This window comes from Pipistrellus hanaki, assembly GCF_964339955.1.
Source record: "Pipistrellus hanaki genome assembly, chromosome: 7".
Taxonomy (NCBI): Eukaryota; Metazoa; Chordata; class Mammalia; order Chiroptera; family Vespertilionidae; genus Pipistrellus; species Pipistrellus hanaki.
Window position 1 is genome coordinate 34,559,575 of NC_140509.1, and position 23,717 is coordinate 34,583,291.

Sequence of the window (23,717 nt, forward strand, 5' to 3'; positions counted from 1 at the left end):
TGGTCTCGGCTGGAAATATCTTATTTCTGTTCAAAAGAAGGTACTTAAATAATCTTTTTCTGTGGGTTTATAGCTAAAGCATATTGATGAAAGCTTTTCTTTATTTTAGTGTTCCCTAAGTATATGCTTCCTGAAAAACTCAATTGGAATATGTAACAGCTGTTGTGAACCCATATGGATAAATATTCTTTGGGGAATCCACAAAGAAGCATTTCCTATATTTCTTAATTACCAGAAGCTTAAATATGCAAATTCTAAATATTTATTTTGATTACACAAATCATATGGTTCAGTGAATATTACTATTTTAATTTAGATCAGAAAAAGATAAAGCAGGTAGAACTTAAAAAAGTTTTTATTGATTTTTAGAGAGAGTAGAAAGGAGATGGAGTGAGAGATAGAAACGTTGATGAGAGAAAAAACATCAGTTGGCTGCCTCCTGCAGGTCCCCACTGAGATCAGGCCCCAAACCCTGACATGTGCTGGACCAGGAATCTAACTGGCAACCTCTCAGTGCATGGGTCAACACCCAAACACTGAGCCATACTGGCTGAGCAAGAAGGTAGAACTTTTGAAGGTGAAAATAAATGGATATACTGAACTATAGATGCATAGATTCTGCAGGAAATTGTGTCAACCTCACTGTTCTTAATTTCATTTGGAGTCAGAAAATGAAATGAGCTACTCTCCAGGCCCGTTATTTAGCAGTGATACAGCGTTTGGCTTACTGGAGTGGAGGTTGGGTTTTGGAGCAAGATAAACATCTGATACTTTGCCTAGGGCCGTGGTCAGCAAACTGTGGCTCACGAGCCACATCAGCTCTTTGGCCCCTTGAGTGTGGCTCTTCCATAAAACACCACGGCCTGGGCGAGTCTGTTTTGAAGAAGTGGCGTTAGAAGAAGTTTAAGAAATTTGGCTCTCAAAAGAAATTTCAATTGCTGTACTGTTGAGATTTGGCTCTGTTAACTACTGAGTTTGCTGACCACTGGTAGGGTACAGCAAAAGGTAGCTAGCCTTTGTATTTCTTAGTCCATGGATACTTTCACGCAGTGGTGGCAAGGCATTAGGAGAGCAGGTGAAGCCACATGGGCTTTGATTCTCAATCCTCCAAAAGACCACCAGGAAAAAACTATTGATTAAACAAAGCAAAGTTTATAGAACAGCCCTTTGGCACAGTTGTAGTGGTATTTACAAATGGAAAAATTCAGGAAGGCTATTTATAGAATTTTAGGGCCTGAGCCCAATGATTTTCAGGTGGGTCTTGCCAAGGGTCAAACTGATTGGGGCTGGCAAAAATCTGCAATGTAATAACTTTGGATTGATGGCCATCGTTAGGTGAGCATCCTGAAGCAAGTATTAACAAGCAATTTATTTTGATTGACCACAATTTTTTCTTATGGAAGCTAGTATTTCCTGTTGGAAGCAGCTATGTTTTTAAATTAGTATTTTTTAATACAGGGATAGAAAAGAAGTCTTTGTACTAGTGTTGTTTAGCATAATATCAGGAAATTGTCCTTGGTCCAGTGTTGCTTAGCTACTTACTGGTTTAATTTTTCAGCACTAACAGCTAGGTATGTTCCTCAAAGTGTCAATGAGAGAGGCAACAAAGCAACAGCTATCCTCTTCTCCTTTGTCTGTTCTGTCTCTTGGCTCCCCTCAAAAGCTGGCCCATAGCTTCTTCAGAACATTCTCCCAGGCCACCTATTCTGACACTATGCTGGGCTCTTGAGTCCTGATTCTTTCCAGCATCATGCTATCAGAATATGCAGAAGCTTGATAATCAACGTAGCCATCCTTGTTCCCTGAGTTCCCCCTCCTTTAGACCAGATTTGATATTGGCTGATTTTGAGTATTGCATGATTTTAAATATTGCAGGTCATTTGGTCATTATTTTTCTGATCAAAACTACATAAGAAATTATTTTCTTTCTGCCAGCTCTTGGTAGCTACAATTGATATTTAACTTTTCCTGTCATACTTTCAGTTTTATGGTTAAATAATCTTACTGTGTGTGTTATTGTTTGCTTTATTTATTCATTCAACCATTGATGGGCACTTAGGTTGTTTTCATTATCTTGGCTATTGTGAATAATGTTGCTATGAACATACATGTATGTTTTCAAATGGTGTTTTTGTTTTCCTTAAATAAATATCCAGAAGTGGTGGATCTGGGATCTTATGGTAGCTCCTTTTTAAATTATTTTTTTTTAAAACCTCCATACTGTTTTCCATAGTGTCTGTACCAACTGACATTCTCAGCAACAGAGCTAAAGGGTGCCCTTTCTTCACATTGTTGCCAACACTTGTTTTTTCTTGTCTTTTTGGTGACCATCATTCTAACATGTGTGAGGTGATATCTTACTGTGGCTTTGATTGCATTTCCCTGACAATTGGTGATGTTGACTATCTTTTCATGTTCCTGTTGGCCTTCTGTATATCTTCTCTGAAAAAATGTCTATATTTTTTGCCTATTTTAATTGATTTTTTTTGTTATTTTTGAGGTGTGAGTTCTTCATATATTTTGGATAATAGTCCCTTATCAGATAAATATATGACTTGGAAATATTTTCCTCCATTGAGTAAGTTGCCTTTTCATTTTTGTTGATAGCTCTTTTGCTATGGAGAAGCATTTTGTTATAGTTCCACTTCATTTTTGCTTTCATTGCCTTTTCTTTAGGTGTTACACCTGGAAAAAAAAAATCATTGCCCAAAATCAATTAGGACCTTTATGGTTTCAGGTCTTACATTCAAGTTGTTAACCCATGGTCAGTTAATTTTGTGCATGGTATAATATAGTGGCCCGGTGTCACTCTTTTCCATGTGGCTGTCTAGTTTCTCAGCACTACTTATTGAACAGTCTATCTTTTCCTTATTGAATATTCTTGGCATAAATTAATTGACCAGATATGTGTGGGTTCACTGGTATTTCTGGGCTCTCTATTCTGTTCCTCTGATCTATGTGTCTATTTAGATTACTATAACTTTGGATTACATTTTGAAATCAGGGAGTGTGGTGAATTCAGCTTTGTTCTCTTTTTTTTTTCTTTCAATATTGTTTTGTTTTTTTTGGGTCTCTTGTAGTTCCATACAATTTTAAAATTGTTTCTATTTCTCTATAAAATACTTTAGAATTTTGATAAGGTGGGGATTGTATTGAACCTATTAATTGGTTTAGGTAATAGGGACATTTTAACAATATTAATTCTTCCAATCAGTGAGTATAGACTATCCATTTATTTGTGTCTTCTAACTTTAAATATTTCCCTAGGCGTTTTTTGATGCAATTATAAATTTTCTTAATTTCTATTTCTGGGAGCTTGTTAGTGTATAGAAATGTGAAAAATTTCTATATATGGATTTAGTATTCAGCAACTTTATTGAATTAATTAGCTGTAATATTTTTTGATATAGTACTTAGGGTTTTCTATATATAGCATCATATCATATGCAACTCATGACCATATTGGTTGCCTTTTCCTTATTTTTCTTGTCTAACTGCTCTGATGAGTACTTCTAATACTTTGTTGAACAAAAGTGGTGATAGTGGGCTTCCCTGTCTTGTTTCTGATCTTAGAGGAAGAGCTTTTCAGCTTTTCACAATTAAATATGATGTTAGCTGTGGGTTTGTAATATATGGCCATTACTATCTTGAGGTTTGCTCCCTTACATGCACTTTGTTGAAAGTTTTTCTCATAAATGGGTGTTGAATTTTTCTGCATCTATTCAGATGATCCTATCATCTTTATCCTTCATTTTGTAAATGTGATGTATCAAATTAATTGATTTGCAGATGTTGAATCAATCTTGCATCCCTGGAATAAATCCTACTTGATCATGATGTATGATCCTTTTAATGTATTGTTGAATTTGTTTTGCTAGCATTTTGTTGAGGATTTTTGCATCTGTGTTCATCAGGGATATTGGCCTGTAATTTTCTTTTCTTGTCTGATATGATTTCAAAAAAGGGACTGATTAGCATGAAAGACCAAGAAAGAGTTTATCTGTGGAGAGGGAGAGGGGTGCTAGCCAAGTTTCACTTCTTGACCTGGGGTTGGTACATATTACATACGTACGTGTTTCTTTTCTATTTGTTAAAATGTTAATGCTTGTGTGTGAGTAAGGTGGTTTTATAACAAAGCATTTTTCTGTATAGAAGTTATAGTTTGCAATGAAAAGACATTACAATTAATTATGCAATTAATTATGCAGATGCAAGAGGACATGACGGAAGTGTAGGAGTGCGTGGGTCAGTCTAAAGAGGACAGTCCATTAAGAATCTTGGTAGAAGATGCAGGCCTTCAACATACTTAACAAAGGGTTTTCTTGTGAGGTGATACTGAGTGCTGCTTTAATGAGAATAAAAATAAGAATCCTGACTGAAAGTAGAATCCAGTACTGGTAGAAACCCATATGGACAAACATGTACAGTTTTGACGTTTAGGGCCACATTCTTTGTGTACTTCTAACAAATTTCCCCTTGGTTTGAATCTAGAATTTTGACAGGGATGATGATGTTTCAATTAGACACTCACTCCATTGCCTTTCCCCACCAGGACAGAGAAAGGTAGCAAGTGAGAATCTGTTTACAGTTGGATCACGATCTAGATATTTTCAAGAGTCTACCTATCTTTGTTAATCTGTTCTCCCTGTATATGGTCCCTTGTCCTTTTACAGATGGGAAGACAAAAGAAAAACTCATAGTGATTATAGGAAGTGATATTGGCTTCCGTAAAGTATCAGTAACTTCTTTTACATGTCAAGGCTGCAGCAAGGTCAATCTGGTCAAGGGCTTCCACAGTGTGCAAAGGTGGCCAGCAAAGATGCATGAACTCCTGAGCTTGACTTGATTTTGTCATCTGGGTCTTTATTTTTCTGTCTTCTGTGGGCTGATTTCTGTTGAGCTGTGGCAGATTTATTGTCCATCAGAAGCCAAAACTAATTTCTGAATGTGCCTTCACTATACTATTTTACAATACTGGCTCCAAGCCCTTTAAGGTGTCGCCATAATACCTTTTATATCACTTCTGTTGAACACTAAAGTGTGGAACTAATACTTTATGAACAAGGTATATTTATTAAAGAAAAGGGTTACACTTCTCTTTTTCTTATAGAAATTTTCTTTGTTTTGCCCTTGATTTCTACTTATTCCTGAATAACAACCAATCACTAATCCTTTTCATTCTTAAAATTTTTGTAAGCAATCCTCCTGTCTTCATCTAGATAGCTACAATTTTATTTTTCATTCTCATTCTCCCTTCTATAGGCACATTACTGTAATTACAATTAACTTGCTTAATAAGTTGAATTAAGCTAAAATACTCTCTTGTCTAGATGTTTTAATACATTGTCAAGTTTATTTTTGCTTTTTATTCATTCTCTTATAAGTATATATTTTAAATTATTAATAGCAAATATTTATACTATTATTGGCAATTTCTGAGCTTCAAATTTATCCTACTCATGACCAATCCAATCTGATACTGTTGTGCAAAACCTCAAATCCAGTAGGAACCAAAAATGGACTGGCAATGTATTATAAGTACTCTAACTTGACCTCAAGTAAACAGACAGTGTACTCCCTAAGTTATGCTTTGACCGGTAAACTTATAATTGTTAATTGTTAAGATTTCTATTTGGAATGCTCTCTTGTTAAATGTTCAATTCCAATTTGTCCTAATGAAATTCTTGCTATCATCTGCCATCACCATCATATTTATTTTTTAAAGACTATATTTGCTTACCACTTGAGACTATAGTTTATATCATAGTTGTTTTTCACACAAAATCAAGGACTTATTACCTGAGTAGAGACTACAGAAGGTAAAAAAAAAAAAAAAAATACTTTGTTATTCAAGCTAAAACCCCAGCCACCATTATACTTCTGTGCATTTTTTAAATTGGACATAGTTTTTATTTTATTTTATAGATGGTTGCTGTCATCTACCTTAGTCTGGAAAATTTCCATTGCCACCTCGTCTGTTTCAGGATTTTCATTATGTTTTGGTATGTGTATGTTTACTGCCATAAGTTTTCATTGAAAACTAATGTTTAAAATCAGTGTCCTTGATCTTTCAAAATAGGTGCTTTATTTTGCATATCTTTTCATAAGGTAAAAAAATCACATGTCCCATTAGAACTACAACAGAATTTGGGTTACATTTACAGGGTGGGCCAAAAGTAGGTTTACAGTTGTAAGCACACAAAACAGAGTTTATTATTGTATCATTTTCCTGTGAACAACTATAAGCCTACTTTTGTCTACCCTGTACATCAGTCTGATTAGTTTCTTGAGCTTTTAAAACAGAAATATCAACATTAACACAACCCTAAAATGAAGTCAAATTAATTTTTACAGTTCTTTTCTAGAAACTTAAATTCTTCCTGATCTCAACAAATACACTTTTATCCCCTTACTTTAAAAACAAAAACTATTAACTTTTTTTTTAATGTTTAACTGTATTATGATATAAGTATTCTATGTTATACATTATATATAATAGATGCATCCTATTTCCTATGTTGTTGGATATTTAGCTTTTTTAAAACATACAATTTATATATATATATATATATATATATATATATATATATACATACACACACACACACACACACACACACACAATTTTTATTCCCATTCCCTCAGTGTTTAAATATTATGTTCTTTGTTTTAATTTGACTATTTTTAGGTGTTGAACTCTTTTCTCAAATATTTATTACTATTTCTATTTACTTCTCTGTGAATTACCTATTTTAAATGCTCAATGATATCTTAACACTTTAAGTATATTTGACTAGCTCCATTAACTCTTTTTTTTGTCATATCTAATAGATTTTTCCTCACAAGTTTTGTCACTTTTAGTTACTATACTTAAAACTTTTTATATGTGAACTTTTTTGTTTTACTCATTTTATTGCTCAGAACTTAGAAAAGTCATTACCTGACCAGAATTCTAATGAACATAAGTATTATTTTCTGGTATTAACTACTTAATTTACCTTTAATTCGGTTTATTGTGGATATTTTAATTAACCAGTGAGCATCCCAAATTCTTTCTATCCAAAGTTTCCATCACTTTGCCCCTTTTTCCTGGAATGAGTATATTAACTTATGATGAGGGAGATACTTTTAAGCGATGCTGTAGAACTAGAATATGGGTAGTAGTTTTTCTCTTTTAAAGAGATCTACCAGTTAATGCCTTAGGAAATGAAAAGAGCCTTTCTCTTTTATTTGGAAGTTAATATTTCCTAGATGTATCTTTGTTTCACTGTATCGATTTTGTTTAAAAACTGAAGAAGTCCTGTTTCCTATATCTGATCTTTTGTTCATTCAAGAAAGATTTATTTACTTTGATGATTTATTCTGATTCATTTGTTCAAGAACTTGTGATTTTCACAATATTTATGTGTCCCTGCTTTTATTTCTTCCATGAATTATTTAAGTTTGCTTTTATTATGAGCTTTCTGAGACCATAAACCTTATTTATTTTTGTCCCTATGTTTTTACCTTTCTTCTCTGTGTAATCTGTAGTTTTACTAACACAGCCAACAAATGCTAGTATCAGGTTATGCTCTCTTTTGTTGCAGATTATAATGAAATATAAAAGTAGGTCTAGAGAAACTTTAAAATAAATTGTCACAGAAAAGGGATGCAGACCTCTTCAAAACAGCAAATAAAAGACTTCGGGATAATTTTCCCTTTTGTTAAAATTCACCCTTTAGAGTTCCCTTTAGTACTATTAAATAAGTATTAAACTACCTATTGTTTTATTCATTAAAAATGTCCCATTTCTTTTGTTCTTCAAGAACGAAATTATGGATTCATATACTTGTGCCTAGCACACAGTTATAGATTAATTTATTTTCTGTAAGTGTTTTGAGGACAGTGTGTTAAAGGCTTATTGTGGCTTTTATTCTTGCTGTTGAGGAATTATGTGTCATTCTAATTGCTCTTTTCTGTTGGTGTATATTATGGTTCCCTTACCTGTGAATTCTTGTTGTTCTTATGCCTGGAAAACTTTATTCTTTTATATTTCCCTATGTTGTTTCTTCTCCAGATGTTTCTCTTGATTACAAAAAGAAATCTATATAAACATATAATACCTTAATTGATTGTTAATCTCTATTCATGTTTACACATTCTTTTTTTTTTTTTTTTACATTCTGAATGATTTCTTTATATCTATTTCCAACTTACTACCATTCCCTTTACTTCTAATTTGCTATTTTTGTCATTCAATGAGTTTTTATTTCTCAGTTTCAGTTGCTTTTAGGAGATCTAAACTTATTATTACTGTTTAAAAGATGATGGCTTATTTTCAAGTTTATTTGGTCACTTTTTAGTATTAGTACATGTTTGTCAAAATTTCATCTGTGGGTTTTCCCAAGAACTAAATTGGAAATATTTCCCTCAAAATTGATTTTGTAATGGTTTCCATGGTGAATATTACCAAATATTTAAACAAAAATATTCCCAAAAATTGAAGAGGAAAGGACACTCTTAAATTCAATATATGAGACCAGCATTTCTCGGCTACCAAAGTCAGACAAGGACACTACAAGAAAAGTAACTATAGGCCAATATCCCTGATAATTATCTTTGTAAAAATTATCAACAAAATATTACCAAACTCAACAGCATATTAAAAGGATCATGTACCATGATCAAAGGCAATTTATTTCTGGAATACAAGAATGGTTCAATAAATGTTATACACCATATAAAGAACTGAAGATAAAAAACATATGACTATCTCAATAGATTCAGGAAAGACATTTGTCAACATAGCACCCATTATAACAACTCTCAACAAATTGGGTGCAGAAAGAACATACTAGCATCTCAGGAAGATGTGCTAGAATAGATAAAGATGGCATGGGTGTTGAGAGAGCTTTCCATGGTTTCCACTATGGTAGCCTATATTGTTATTGTCAGCCCTGGCCTCTTTGTTAGCCTGTCTCAAAAAGTTCTGCCGAATTTACAAAAGAACAGTGTCAATTAAGATGTAAAGAAGAAGAGAAGAAATGCCATTTTTATAATAGTGTACATAAACTTAATTACCTAATGGTTATATACTCATGGTTTTGCTCTCATATGAACTTCAGTATATGTTCATACCTATAGTATGGAAAACTCTTTGAAGACATTTAGGTCTCAACAGTGTCCTCTACTAGGACTGTACTAACTCTAGGAAAGTAGGTTTTATTGCTAGTATTTAATTCAAGGGTCAGTGAATTAACCTTATATAACCTTCAATACTTGTATATTATCATCCTATCTAATAAAAGGGTAATATACAAATTGATCATCACTCTAATCTAAGACATAAGATGGCCAGCAGGGGAGGGCAGTTGAGGGGGTGGGAGGACCTGGCCAGCAGGGGAGAGCAGTTAGCAGCAATCAGCCCTCCAGGGGAGGGAAGTTAGGGGTGACTGGCAAGCAGAGGAAGACAGTTGGGCAGGGAAGGGCAGTTAGGGGCAACCAGGTTGGTGAGGGAGGACAGTTAGGGGTGACTGAGCCAGCAGGGGAGTGGTTAGGGGATGATCAGACTGGCAGGCAGAAGCAGTTAGGTGCAATCAGGCAGGCAAATGAGCAGTTGGGAGCCAGCAGTCCTGGATTGTGAGAGGGATCCCAGATGGAGATGGTGCAGGCTGGGCTGTGCATAATTTTTGTGCACCAGGTCTCTAGTTCTACATTATAATAACTTTGAACACTTACTGAGCACTTACTAGGTGCCTGGCACTATGTTAACCATTTTTATTGTCTATCTTAATATGCACAATAATTTTAGGAAGCAGATGCTGTCACAATCACTAGTTTGCAAACTGAGACATAACAGCTTCACTCAGACAATGTTGGGCTTCTGAGTCTGCAAATCTCTTATATAAAGTCCCTCTTATTTTAATGTGAGCATACCAACTTTTTCTTCACTTTAAGTTATCCCACAAAGCAGGGATGGGAAACCTTTTTTCTGCCAAGGGCCATTTTGGATGTTTATAACATTATTCAAGGGCCATACAAAGTTGTCAACTTAAAAATTAGCCTGCTTTATCTGGTCAAACATTTCATTAACTTACTCCTAATGCCTTGGCAGGGCCAGACCAAATCATTTTTTGGGCCTTTTGGGCCCAGGTGATGGGGGTTCCCCACCCCTGTCACAAAGAATTAAATAATGAGAAAGGAGATAAATAATTTTAAAGCAGTAGCGAAATACCCAACTGAAGGTTTTTAGAGCTTAGATGAGAGTATCCTTTCTTTTGAGGTACAAAGAAAATAATAAGTAGTACTGGAATATTACAAAGGGTGTCTGAACCAATTATTTATTTAAGAAATAAGATAAATAACTAGACTTCTATGGTAATCATAAAATCACATCAATATATTAAGTTGATTTAGAAAACTATTATTAATAGCTAGTGATGTATGCCCATAATAATAATAAAATTGCTTTTGAACTCTATAATACATTCACTTTATATTGACTGAATTTTAAAGTTAAAATACATCTTTAAAATGTCAATTTGAGCCCTGGCCAAGTGGCTCAGTTAGTTGCAGCGCTGTCCCGTACATTAAAAGGTGACAATTCAATTCCTGGTCAGGGCACATACCTAGGTTGCAGTTTTGATCCTCGGTGCAATGCATGTGGGAGGCAACTCATAGTGTTTCTGTCTCACATCCATGTTTCTCTTTCTCTAAAATCAATAAAAACATATCCTAGGGTGAGCGTTAAAAAAAAGTCATTTTGAGAAATAGCTATATTAAGTAATCACCCTAAAGAATATGAGTGACATGTTTCATATGGCATTTAATATTAAATAAATAATTTTTTTATAAATGCTTAATATGCTTCTAAGCTTATATATCAATAGTACAGTAACTGTTCATAGATTTTGAGATTCTCCTTGAAGCTTCCTTTCTCCCAGATATTTTAAAGGATAGATTGAATGAATTTCCAACTGTGAGTTTTATACACATTATTTAATGTGAATAATAATAAAATGGCCTTTCTTCTAATAACTATATGTGAAATAATTTATTGTATCCAATTTCCCTTTTAATTTTATTAGTGGTAAGTACGTTTTGGCCTCTGGATGACAATTTAGAGCCCCTCATTATTTTCTCCTCACTTTGAAGTGCTTAGATTTTGACTTGTGAAGACTAGAGAAGTGTGTCCCAATAGAAGCAGGACTCATACTATACCAGTAGTTCTCCCCAACAACATCTCTAACTTCTCTCTTTCACCCTTTTTCTCTGTCTATATTTATCCATCTAGTGGCTACGGGCTTAAGTGTCTTCTTTTGTCATCTTTTTTTTCTTCTTGTATGTAATCTGTCATCTAAATGGTTATATCATCTTGATACTTCAGCTAAAATTTCAATTTTTGCACCTTGTCATACAATTAAAAATATGAACTGTTATAGAAAATTCCATTACTTATATTATTATTTATCTATTTCATAATTGTGCTTGAGACTCACCTAGAATTACATTGACACTTTTTGTACTCCCCACAGCATGGAGCTCAGTAGTGAAGTCTTATAAAACGTCCACTAAATCTATTTTGACCTGATTGATAAAAAGTAGAAATTTATTCATTTTTTATCTTCAGTTTCAGGTACAGCATGGTGTGTCTCAGACTCTGGTAACCCTGGGAAGTTGCAGCTTGTTGAGAAAATCTATAATATCTCTGCTTCTATCAGAAGTAAATAGTTTCATTGATGATCTGGATACCATCAATCAGGTACTTATAATTGAAATTGTAGCTCTCCTTTATTGTTAATAGGGCTATAGCTTTTCTTTCCCATCCCCTCCTTCTCTTCTTGCCATGCTGTTATTTAACTTATTACCTCATTTCTTATGCATGTGAATACTATTACTGCCTACTAAAATTATAGAAAGCTTTTTCCCCCCAGAAAATAGTTTTCAAAATAACATCCCGTTACTTACACTTGTATATATGTACCAGAGGTGCTACTGGTGACCACGGAATGCTTAGGTGAATGGCCTTAAATCTCCAAGCAGGCAGCATGTTCTTTTAAGCAAAGCAGTGAGAGAAAGTGGATGGGAGAGGGTGCTGAGTGGAGCATAGCCTCTGACCAGTGGTGGTTCTTCCTAATTGCTTGTGAGAATCACCTGGTTAAATTTAAACAACTTGTTCCCAAGCCATATACCATTCATATTAAATGGAGGTTTCTGTAGTTAAACCTCTCTAGGTGATTCCAGCATGTGTCTGAGGTTGAAAACCAGTGCTCTATGCCCATTTATATGTATATCTTATATCACCGCTGACAGATATGTCTAAGGAACAGCAGTCATTCCCATATTATAATGTTGATTGGTATATTATACATTCATTTTGCTAGCTTATTGCTGTTTCTATGGTAGAATTAAGTACAATTAAAGGAAATCAGAGGCTGGTAGAAATGTTTTGGTAAAGAAGAAAAAGTTAAGAATACAAAAATGTATGTATATAATTTCAAGTACCTTTAACCAAGTTCTTACTTCTGAGTTCTCTGCACTACATTTAATGGCATCTGCCAAAAATACTGTATAATCTAATTGAATTCAGTGAATGGCATGGTAAATCATCTAGTCAGCAATTTGTTCAAGTGACTACTAAAAGGTAAACTCTCTTAAGAACTCTGTCAGATAATTTTTAATGTTAATTGCTACTGATTTCAAGGACTTAAAAGTCAATTTGAAAAAGAACTAAGGCATGTTTTACTAATTAGAAAAAAAAGCAGTGTCAAATTGCCTAGTGCTATTTATAGGAGCTCCAAGATCAAAGAAGTGATCAAGATAGGTTGCAAGTCTCTGCAAAGATTTCATGAAAAAGGAACAACTTAAAAAATGGCTTTAAGTTGAAAAGGAGATAACAGCAGAATATAGAGCCACTGCATGTTTTTGTAAAATTGTGTGCCCAGGATTCTGATAAAATGGGTAAGATTGTGGCATTTGAAAATAGGAAGTAATGTGGGAAATTAGTTGATCAAGTAAGATTATTTGTATGGAGAATAACAAAATACAGGAGGAAAAAAATTAGTTATATATTCTCATTTAATTTTCACCTACATTATAAGGAAATAAAATTTTAGAGCAGTTAAGTAACTTGACCAAGATTGCAGAAAGAACATATGCTAAAGATGTAACTCAAACCCTGGCCCTCTAATTGTTATGTGCTAACAATAACACAAGAACAGTAACTACATTTCTGCTATTAATATGCTTTACCTGAATTGTCCACCTATCAATTCTTCTAATAACCCTTCAAGATGTTAGAATTATTGTTTAAAAAAAGGAAACTCTTACTTGGTATTATTTTTTAAAATATTTTTAATTGATTTCAGAGAAAAAGGGAGAGCGGGGAGATAGAAACATCAATAGGCTACTTCATGCATGCCCCCTGCCTGGGAATTGAACCCAGACATTTTGGTTCACAGGTTGACACTCAACCACTGAGCCAAACCAGTCGGGTTAGTTGTTATTCTTAATAGTAGACAATAAAATTCACTCCAGACAATTTATGCCTAAAGGGATGCATGAATAACTATTAAATTATTGGGAGGGCTGAAGGGACCACATGTCTTATTTCATGAATGACTCCCATAACTACCCAGTAGAATTTAGCTACCAAAGGAATTGTTGTCTTTATAATTATGACCAGGACTCTACCTGTTGAATCAAGACGCTGCTGCAGCCGAAGCCGGTTTGGCTCAGTGGTAGAGCGTCGGTCCATGGACTGAAGGGACCTGGGTTCGATTCCGGTCAAGGGCATGTACATTGGTTGCGGACACATCCCCGGTGGGGGGTGTGCAGGAGGCGGCTGGTCGATGTTTCTCTCTCATCGATGTTTCTAGCTCTCTATCTGTCACCCTTCCTCTCTGTAAAAAAATCAATAAAATATATTTTAAAAAAAGCTGCTGCTACAGTCAGAGAGTCCAGAAAACATTCCAGCCGCAATGTACAACTGCCAAATGTAGGCCCTGTACCTGTATCACTCTGTGATTCAGTTTCAAGTACAAAGTTTTTGTGAGTGCATTTGTTTCTGAACCAACAGCATATGCAGAACCCTAGCAGCAGGAAATATAGAAAATGCAGTTTTACCGTTTTTCACTCTAGTCCAAGGTGTCTATCATATATGAGGCTCGGAGAGTTATTTAGTAGCATACTGGGAAGAGATGGAGTCAGAGTAGTAGTGAATACAGGGAGGCCATTTGTTTGGGACTCAAAGCAATACAGCTTCCTCAAGCAGCAATAGAAATAATCACTGGATATAAGAGGTGTTATCCAAAGGACTCAAGGAAAGATTTAAGGTGAAGGAGAAAGGAGAAATATTAATATTGTAAAACTAAGAGGGGGAAATGTTACCACTGGGAAGGATTAGGTTACTGGGAAGGAATGCTTGTTTGTAAATGGCATTAAGTTGAGTTTGTATAAAGTTGAGGAAACGATGAAGTAATCTAAATGTAGGTAGATGTAAATATGAAATTAAAACGAGAGAAAAAGGGGCATACATTGAAATTTTGGAAATATCATTTTGTGGCAATCATAAAATCATAGAAAGAGAACAGGGACTCAGAAAAGTAAAGTAGAATAGGAAAGGCAGATATGCAAACAAGGATAGAAGAAAAGTTTTATATATATATATATATATATATATATATATATATATACTTATATATATATATATATGTTTATATATGTGTTATAAATTTAAACCGACATTTATATACCATTATAAATGTAGGTTTAAATTTTTTTTAGATATAGATATTTTATATATAATGTAGATTTTGCAGAAAATCTATAAATAGAAATATAAATACTAAAATCATACTTCACATTTTGCTTTCTTTATATCTTAGTTTTCTGCTCCTCCAAACCTCTGTATCATATAATACATAGTTTTGTATTCTGCATTCTTACTAGAAAATGTTATATTTTTTTTTAGTTACTCAATAGTATTTTATGATATTTATGTTCCTTGATTTATTTAGTCTATTGTTGGACATTTAGGTTATTGTTATGCAGTTTGACCTCTGATATAAAACTTAACCATTTTCTAAAACTGACTCATGAAGATATATATTTTAGTTGACTTTATTGAATTAACTACATTCAATCGTATTAGTAACTTATATCCCAAATTTTTGCATATTAGGATTTTTAGAGAAAGTATATAACAATATCTAATTATAATTAAAAATAAAATTTCTCAGAACTTCTGAAAAAGAATTTTTAAAAGTGATAATTTACTATTAACAGAATATCTTTCCCAATGTGAATAGCTAAAAATATGGACAAAAATATAAATTTGAATTTAAGACAAAAGGTGATTCTGTAGATAGGGAACGTGACATGAGGGCCATAATTGCCTTGACTCTGAGGTTGAAGGCCCTTCCTGGACTGGCACAGGTAGAGCCCAGCCAAATCCCAGCAGCTTCCCTCAATGGAAGGGACACAGGTGGAATTCAGGAGCATTGATGTAGGTAGAATTTCTAGGTCATGTTCATGGAGAGAAGAAAACTGTATGCAGAGGTTTTCTTGATTATTTGTTGAGTACTAAGTTGCATGTATGCAGGACACTTCACAAGGTCAAGTGAACAAAATCTACTCAGGAAAGAACTACAAAGAGGCTGTGAGCTGAACCATGGCCAGAGCTCACACAGTGCTTGGGGCCATCTTAATTTTACCCAGTCATATTGACAAGACCTTATTTAATACTCTGGGCAGTCAATAGAGACCTGAAAAGGTTACACCTTAGCAGCACGGTGATTTATAGTCCTAGGATAAAGGCTGTGCTGCATGGATCCTAGCAAAGCTTATAAAGAAGCCCTGAGAGGATCTTGCTGATTCACAGCTAAATTAACTGCCTGCTGGAACAACACAGTATAGAACTTCAACAATATGATGTCTTTCATGTCTGCCAGCCATTCAGAAAGTATATGGGAAGAAGCAAGAATGTGTAAAATCATAAGTATGAGAAAAATAATTGAATTAGCATGCAAGTACCAACATAGCTTTTATAAGTATGTTAAAAGAAAACATGAATAATAAGGTAAAATAGGAACCTTCAACATAAAATAATATATATTAAAGCTGTTAAACACTATTGTAAACATTTCATAATCTTCCAAGACTTTTACTTTTTTTTTTTTTTTCATTTAAAATAGGTAACTATTTACCAGTTTTTTGAGAAAGAGGGTTTGTATCCTCTTATCTTTTTCTATAGCTGTGTTTATTTGAATGCCGTTTTCTTGGCTGTTGAAAAATCGTTTATTTAATGCTGAGGATAAAACTTTCCTAGTATCTTGACAAATATGTGATTTGTATTTTTCCACTTGGATTTTTTATCAATTGATTTAAATTAAGAGTTTGTAGCTATCATTCTTTTTGGAGTGACAGAATTTTCTCTTCGTGATTATTGTGACAGAATCACCCTGGTTTTCTATTTATTTTGGGAATAACTTTGAAAAAGTGGCTCCTGTAGGATTCCATAGAGTGCAGACATACTGATTTTCTGAAGGCCTGCCTTCTTTGGCTGTTCAAAACTGATAACAAAATCAAGACACTAATTTTAATTTTCCAATCATTATGCCACTGGGAAATTGTGTTGGAAAATTTTGTGAGTAACTCCTTCCTTAAGTGGCTTTCTTCCTATATTTAGATAGAATGCAAGCAATTTCCATATCTAGGAAAGGCCAGTCAGTAAATAATTACAGAGCATCCATGGGCTGAACATCCTATATAATAAAAGGCTAATATGCAAATTGACCAAACTGCAGAATGACCAGTCTCTATGACATGCACTGACCACTAGGGGGCAGATACTCAACTGGTGTGCTCCCACAGGGAGAGTACCACTCAGCCAGAAGCCAGGCACATGGCTGGGTGAGTGCAGTGGTGGTCATGGGAGCCTCTCCTGCCTCTACAACAGTGGTAAGGATCTTTGACTGCTGTCTGGGAGCCGGCCTAAGCTGTCAGTTGGACATCCCCCAAGGGCTCCTGGACTCGAGAGGGCACAGGCCGGGCTGAGGGATCCTCCTCTCCTGAAAGCATGAATTTTGTGCACCAGGCCTCTAGTCTTTATAGAAAAGAAAAAGAACTTATTTTTAGTAAATTCTGCTTTGTATATAGGAATTTTATTAATAATTTTACAGTTTTTGCCCTGGCCAGTATAGTTCAGTGATTAGAGTGCCAGCCTGTGCACTGGAGGGTTGCGGGTTTAATTCCTGGTCAAGGGTGAGTACCTAGGTTGCAGCCCTGGTTGGGAGGGTGGGGGTGAGGAGGGAGCTGTAGGAGGCAACCAATTAATATGTCTCTCTCACATCAAAGTTTTTCTTCCTCTCTGGCCCCCTCACCCCTCCCTTCTACTCTCTCTGAGAAAAATCAATGGAAAAAATTCCTCACTCCTTGAGTAAGGATTAAAAATAATAAATTGCCGAAACCGGTTTGGCTCAGTGGTAGAGCGTTGGTCTGCAGACTGAAAGGTCCTGGGTTCGATTCCGGTCAAGGGTATGTACCTTGGTTGCTAGCACATCCCCGGTGGGTGGTGTGCAAGAGGCAGCTGGTTGATGTTTCTCTCTCATCAACGTTTCTAGCTCTCTATCCCTCTCTGTAAAAAATCAATAAAATATATTTTTAAAAATGGATTGTATAATAATTTTTTTAAAAAATAATAAGTTTACAGTTTTCTCTAGATGTGTGTGATTTTCACAGAATCAGCTTTATGATCAGGCATTGATAAAATTTTATACTACTGAAAGCTGGTTTATCCATGTATTTTCAGATTTCAACAAAAGTAGTGTTTTGTTAATGTGGAAAGGTGACCTGGAAAAGGGGGCATGGATGTTTAGTTTATCTTTATATACATGTTAAAGAAACATAACTCCAGTCTCAGCTCCAATTTGGGCCTCAAGTTGCCCTGAGGTGAGGATAAGTAGGAAGGTGGCAAAGATAACATTTTAGGAAGAACATAAATCAATAGAAAGTTTCTATCTATGGTATACCAAGTGAAATCAGATAGGAGAAAGACCAGAACGAGGCACAAAGTAAATAATATAGTGGGTTAGTGGGGGTTTGAGGCTTAGCCCTGACAAAATAGTTGCAGACACTGAGCAAAATCGCATTTGGATTGAACCCTGTGAATCAGAGATCTTATTCTATATCACCTTTACTAATAATTACAAAGAGATCGGCAATCAGCGGGCACAGAGGAGGTAGAAAGAGATGCGGGACATCCTGAGTGGTTCTTGATATCTAAAAAGGTTTTCGTTTTGATAAATGTATCTCTGTCCTCAAAAAAGACATGTGGTCCCCAGATAAGACTTTTGTTGCACTTCTCACAGAGTGAGAGATTGAAGTTGTTACAGATCTTCATTTTAGAAGCTAGATAATTTTGCAGCTTATATGGCCATGTTCATGGAGAAATGTCTCCTAGATTAAGTCTGTTTGGTATAAGTAATTCTTTAGCTAGGAACTTTCTACTAAGGACATTCAATAGATGAAATTTCCTTCCAATAACAACTTGCAGGAGGTCCACTTGAAGAGGATATAGGCCTAGTCATCAGCCTCCTTTTCTTTCTCCTGCTACCTATTCCCAGTAAGTACCACCAGCTTCGTCTTCTTCCTCCCAACTTGCTGTCAAGTTCCTGAGGCCTCAGGAGCATGTTTATAGAACCAGATAAAATGAGAAAGAAAATTTCTTTAAAAAGGTGTATTTTGATTCTTGGTATGGTGAATAAGTGTAAGGTATTTTCCTCAAAAATACGTACAATGTATAACAAATACAAGATTAATACCAATCCTATATAATAATCCTATATAATGAGATAATATGCAAACTGACCATCACTCCAACACACAAGATGGGCGCCCCCATGTGGACACAAGATGGCCAGCAGGGGAGGGCAGTTTGGGGCAACCAGGCCTGCAGGGGAGGACAGTTGGGAGGGTATCAGGCCATCAGGGGAGGACAATTAAGGGCAATCAGGCCTGCAGGGGAGGACTGTTGGGAGGGACTAGGTCTGCAGGGGAGAGCAGTTGGGGGGGGGGGGCAGGCCTGCAGGGGAGAGCAGTTAGGAGTGACCAGGCTGGCAGGAAAGGGCAGTTAGGCATCGATCAGGCTGGCAGGGGAGTGGTTAGGGGCAATCAGGCAGGCAAGCAAGCGGTTGGGAGCCAGTAGTCCTGGATGTGAGAGGGATGTTGGGTCCCAGATTGGAGAGGGTGCAGGCTGGGCTGAGGGACACACACCCACACTGTGCTCGAATTTTGTGCACCAGGCCTCTAGTATTGCATAATGAACTACACATTGATAAGAAAAAGAGAAAAATAATCTAATAGAAAAATAGCTAATGAAGTAAAAAGGCAGTTTAATAGAAGAGGAAACACAAAAGTTAACTTGTATGATGCTCAACCTTAGCAGTGCCAGGGGAATGCAAAATTACAAAACAATAAGTTGTTTCATGATTTATGATTATATTGACATAATTACTTTTAAAGTTAACTCGAGAACAATATCAGGTGTTTGTGATTTTGTGGGAAAATGGTGTTCATCACCAGGTAAAGTTAACGATGTTTATCCTCTAAGATCAGCTAGTCTACTGTATCTGTACAAAGGAGACCTGAACAAGGTTGTGGACTTCAACAATTTTGTAAAAAATTGAAAATAACAGTAGTTATTTTTAAAAGATGGCTGAATGTGGTATGCCAAAAATGAATATTCTATTGAATATTAATTAAAATGAATAAATTAGGTCTTAATATATTAACTGGTAAATTTTAAAAGCACCATATTGAGTTATGAGGAAAAATGGAAGTATCCAAGGAGGAAAGATACTCAAATATACAAGTTTTGAAAATTATATATACAAAACTGTTCACCCACACAACACTCTTCCACTATATCCATACACTTAAAATTTTTTTTTAAAGTACAGAATTTGAAGTATATATGAAAAAATATTAATGGTGTTGAATGTATACAGGGTGAGGCAAAAGTAGTTTATAGTTGTCAGTATGCAAAATATTCTATTCTTGTATTATTATTTGTTAATTAATATGAAAAACAGTAAACCTACTTCTGCTGTACCCTGAATATCAATAGCTATGCTTTTTTCCATTATGAAATATTTTTCTGTTGAAAAAAAATATTCAGAATTAGAAATGTAAAATAGATTATAAAAGGAAAAGTCTTCTTAGATATAAGAACTATATTACTTTAAAATGAAATCTCAATTTTTAATGGATACTTTACAGGAGTGTTTTTCTCCTTTATAGGGTTCATACCTCTATTTAATCAGCTTGTTTTGGGGTATAGTAGCCATGCTATTAAAAATGAATAATGCTTTTGGAATATTGATAAGAATGGGATGAAATATGAATTTAGAGTGTTATGTATATACTTATATTAAATACTTCAGAAGCTTAATATTTGCAAAGTAGATGAAATTTCTCCATGAAAATTGATATTTTAAATTAGAAGAAAGGCATATTAGCAGAAGAAAACTAAAATACTCTGCTGCTCACAACAGGAAGCATTTTTTACTTATCAGATATCTGTTTAACTTATTAAATAAAATAAAAGCTAAGCAGCTCACATATAAAAATAGAATATGCAAATTAAAGATTCTGAATCTGAAATGAGTTTGTATATACTTTCTTTAAAGTAAACTAATTTTCTATAGCGAGGTGAAATATAGCCATAAAATAAGCATTTTGTAATAAGATAAAGAGAAAAATAGTCATAGCTCTGTGCAAAAAAGAGGTGACCTGGTTCAGCTGAGCGAGGAGCCATAATGCTTTCTGACAGTGTGCGGATTTTGATCCTATGCAGATCTCGGAAGCCTGGCTCAGTTAGCAGTCAGTCCACAGGGAAAGCAGGTTTGCATCAAACTGTGCTCAAGTGGACAACATGGAGATCAGTAGTCCTCAGTGTGGGCTTTTCCTATTTTTGTAATATTTAATAGGAATTTAGGAGAAATTCCTCCTAAAGAGCTCTGTTTTAGATTAGCGAAGCTTTCCCTTTACCAGTGTTTTTTTATTCAAATAATGAAATTAAGTAAGCATTAGACAAGGCTTAAAATCCCCCAGTACACATGATTGGTTATAACATTACCATGTTGTTAAATGCCTTTTTGAAGCTGCTACTTATTAAGGAAATCTATGACCTAAACCGGTAATAAAGGTGAATGTTAGCTAGGACATATGCCACATATAGACTAGATTTTTTTTTTAATCCTCATAAGAGGATATGACTTTTTATTGATTATAGAGGGAGAGAGGAGAAAAATATCAAACATCGATGTGAGAGTGACTACCTAGGTATGTACCCTGATGGGGAATCAAACCTGCAACCTTTTGGTGTATAGAATGATGATCCAACCAACTGAGCCACCCCACCCCCCACCGGGGTTAGGCTAGATATCTTTAAGAGAAACCTCAAAGGATAAGATAATTCATTTTGCCTAAGAGCATGAGCTTTGGAATCAGATATCTGGCTAAAATGCCAGCTGACTTCTGAAGTAGTCTGTTTTGTTAACATATGGACTCTGAAGGCTCTAGAATGAATTACAAAAGCACAGGCAATACAGAAAGAATAATATGTTAAATTAACCATGAGGATACACTTGGTAAAATGGATGAATGGAACAGACAGATCTCAGAGGGCAGGAGAGAGGAAGTGATGGGAAGATATTAAATATGCATAACCCAGGGACACAGACAATAGTGTGGTGAAGTTCTAGGGTAGGGCGGGGCTGGGTGGAGGAGGAGTAAAGGGGGAGGGGCAGGGGGACACCTTAAAAAAAATTTAGGCTTTATAGGAAACCAACTCATTTTCTTCAACACATAGATTGCATTACAATGAGGAGAGCTTAGAGAAAGAACAGAAGAAGGAGCCTGTATTTTAAGAGCCTCCAGAGACATATTAACTGGTTGGTATATATCAGGGATTGAGCAACTGTAGTCCTCGGGCCAAATCTGGCCTGCCACCTGCTTTTGTAAATCAAGTTTTATTAAAACACAGCCATGACTATTCATTTATGCCTTGTCTATGGCCGTTTTTGCAGTAAAACAACAGAGTTGAGTAGTTCCAACAGAGACCATATGCCCTGCAAAGCATCAAATATTTACTATCTGGCTCTTTACAAAAAAAGCTTGCCAATTCTTGCTCTATATGAATTGTATTTGTAACCTGATTTGAATAAGTCATAAAATATAATAAATTATGAGACAGTTGGAGAAAGCTAAAAACTATGTATATATATATGATGATACTAAGGCATTAATTTTTTAGGTGTGATAATGTTCTTAGTAATACTTTTAGAAGATCCCTAGCTTTTAGAAATAAGTGTTTAAGTATTTAAAGATAAAGTGAAAATAATCTTTTTAAACCTCAGATTTTCTTCTCTTAAAATTTTGACAGCAATAGTACTATCGCAATTTTTGTGGGTCTCATTAAATAATCTGTATGTGCAATTAGCAAAATTGACATTGTAAGTGCCCAATGGCTATTAATTGCTCTTATTACTATTTAATAAGGTATAAAGCTTAAAACAGAATACCCCACTGATGTTAATACACATTTATAAAAAATTATGACATTAGAACCATATTCAAGAACAATTTTCCAGATATGTTTGCATTATTGTTTCCATCATTATGGATGATGGTTTCTAAACCATACTCTATAGAAACCAGGCATGAGTAACCACAAAGATTTTTGTTTTACTCCAGGAATGTAAGTTTATAATGTTCATCTCCCCTCAGCATAAATCTTGGACAAAATTCTAAGAAACACGTTGAAGAGGTACCAGAATTAGTCTGGTGGTGATGTCTGAATTTCCTTGTGTGGCTAAGGCAGGGAGCATCTGGCGAGGGTTGGAAGGGTTGTCGTGGGAGGCTATGAAATAAGTCAGGCTTGCTTTCTGACTTTACCTTCTTATAATAAAACTTAAAATTCTTAACATTGAAGAAACAAAATGTGACTTAGGATGCTGGATAAAACAGAATAAGCCACTACAATCTCTCTCCCACTGATTAAACTAAAAAAAAGAAGAAAAAAAAAAGAAACTAACTGAGGACTCTGGGGGGGAAAAAAATTTAAGTGTGAATTATTGAGGACAAAAATCTGAACAAAAAAATATCATATAGGGTGTTCCCATTTCCCCCCTCTTTTACCTCTGGGATTTAATCTAAGATCAGCCCCACTCTAACTACAGTGCTTGAGGACAGCAACGTTCGGATAGGATCCTGTCTTTCTGGCAGGTGGCAGGGAATGCAGCATTTCTGAGCTGGACAGTATGGCAAGAATCCTTGCGATGTTTTCATTTTGTTTTCTTTCCAGTCCCTTCAGTAGTGGTCAAAGTCATGTAACTGTGCGCCAGCAGCATGAATGGTGAAGACTCAGATCTGAGAAAAACCTACTCTCCCTGGCAGGAAATGAGAAAAGACAGCAGGAGAGGAATGGGGGTGGAAGTGAACAAATATAAATTCTAATTTTCTTGACCCAAGCCATTATGCTCTGACAAAGGAGGCAAGAGCATACAATTGAATCAAGACGGTCTCTTCAATAAATGGTGCTGGGAAAATTGGTCAGATACATGCAAAAAAAAATGAAACGAGATCACCAACTTTCCCTCCACACAAAAATGAAACGAGATCAAAATGGATAAAGGACTTAAATGAAAGATGGGAAATCATAAAAATCTTAGAAGGAT

At 35.1% G+C, this 23,717-nt stretch overlaps 1 protein-coding gene across 1 annotated transcript in view; it reads left to right on the top strand.

The window, feature by feature from the left end:
- The window catches only part of MEI4 (meiotic double-stranded break formation protein 4), a gene marked incomplete at both ends in the record, with an annotated part of 146,344 nt that overhangs the window by 85,112 nt on the left and 37,515 nt on the right, over positions 1–23,717 (top strand). The window contains one exon of the mRNA XM_084891318.1: positions 11,609–11,740. Within this exon, the coding sequence (XP_084747444.1) occupies positions 11,609–11,740 (132 nt within the window). The remainder of the gene's footprint in view (positions 1–11,608; positions 11,741–23,717) is intronic.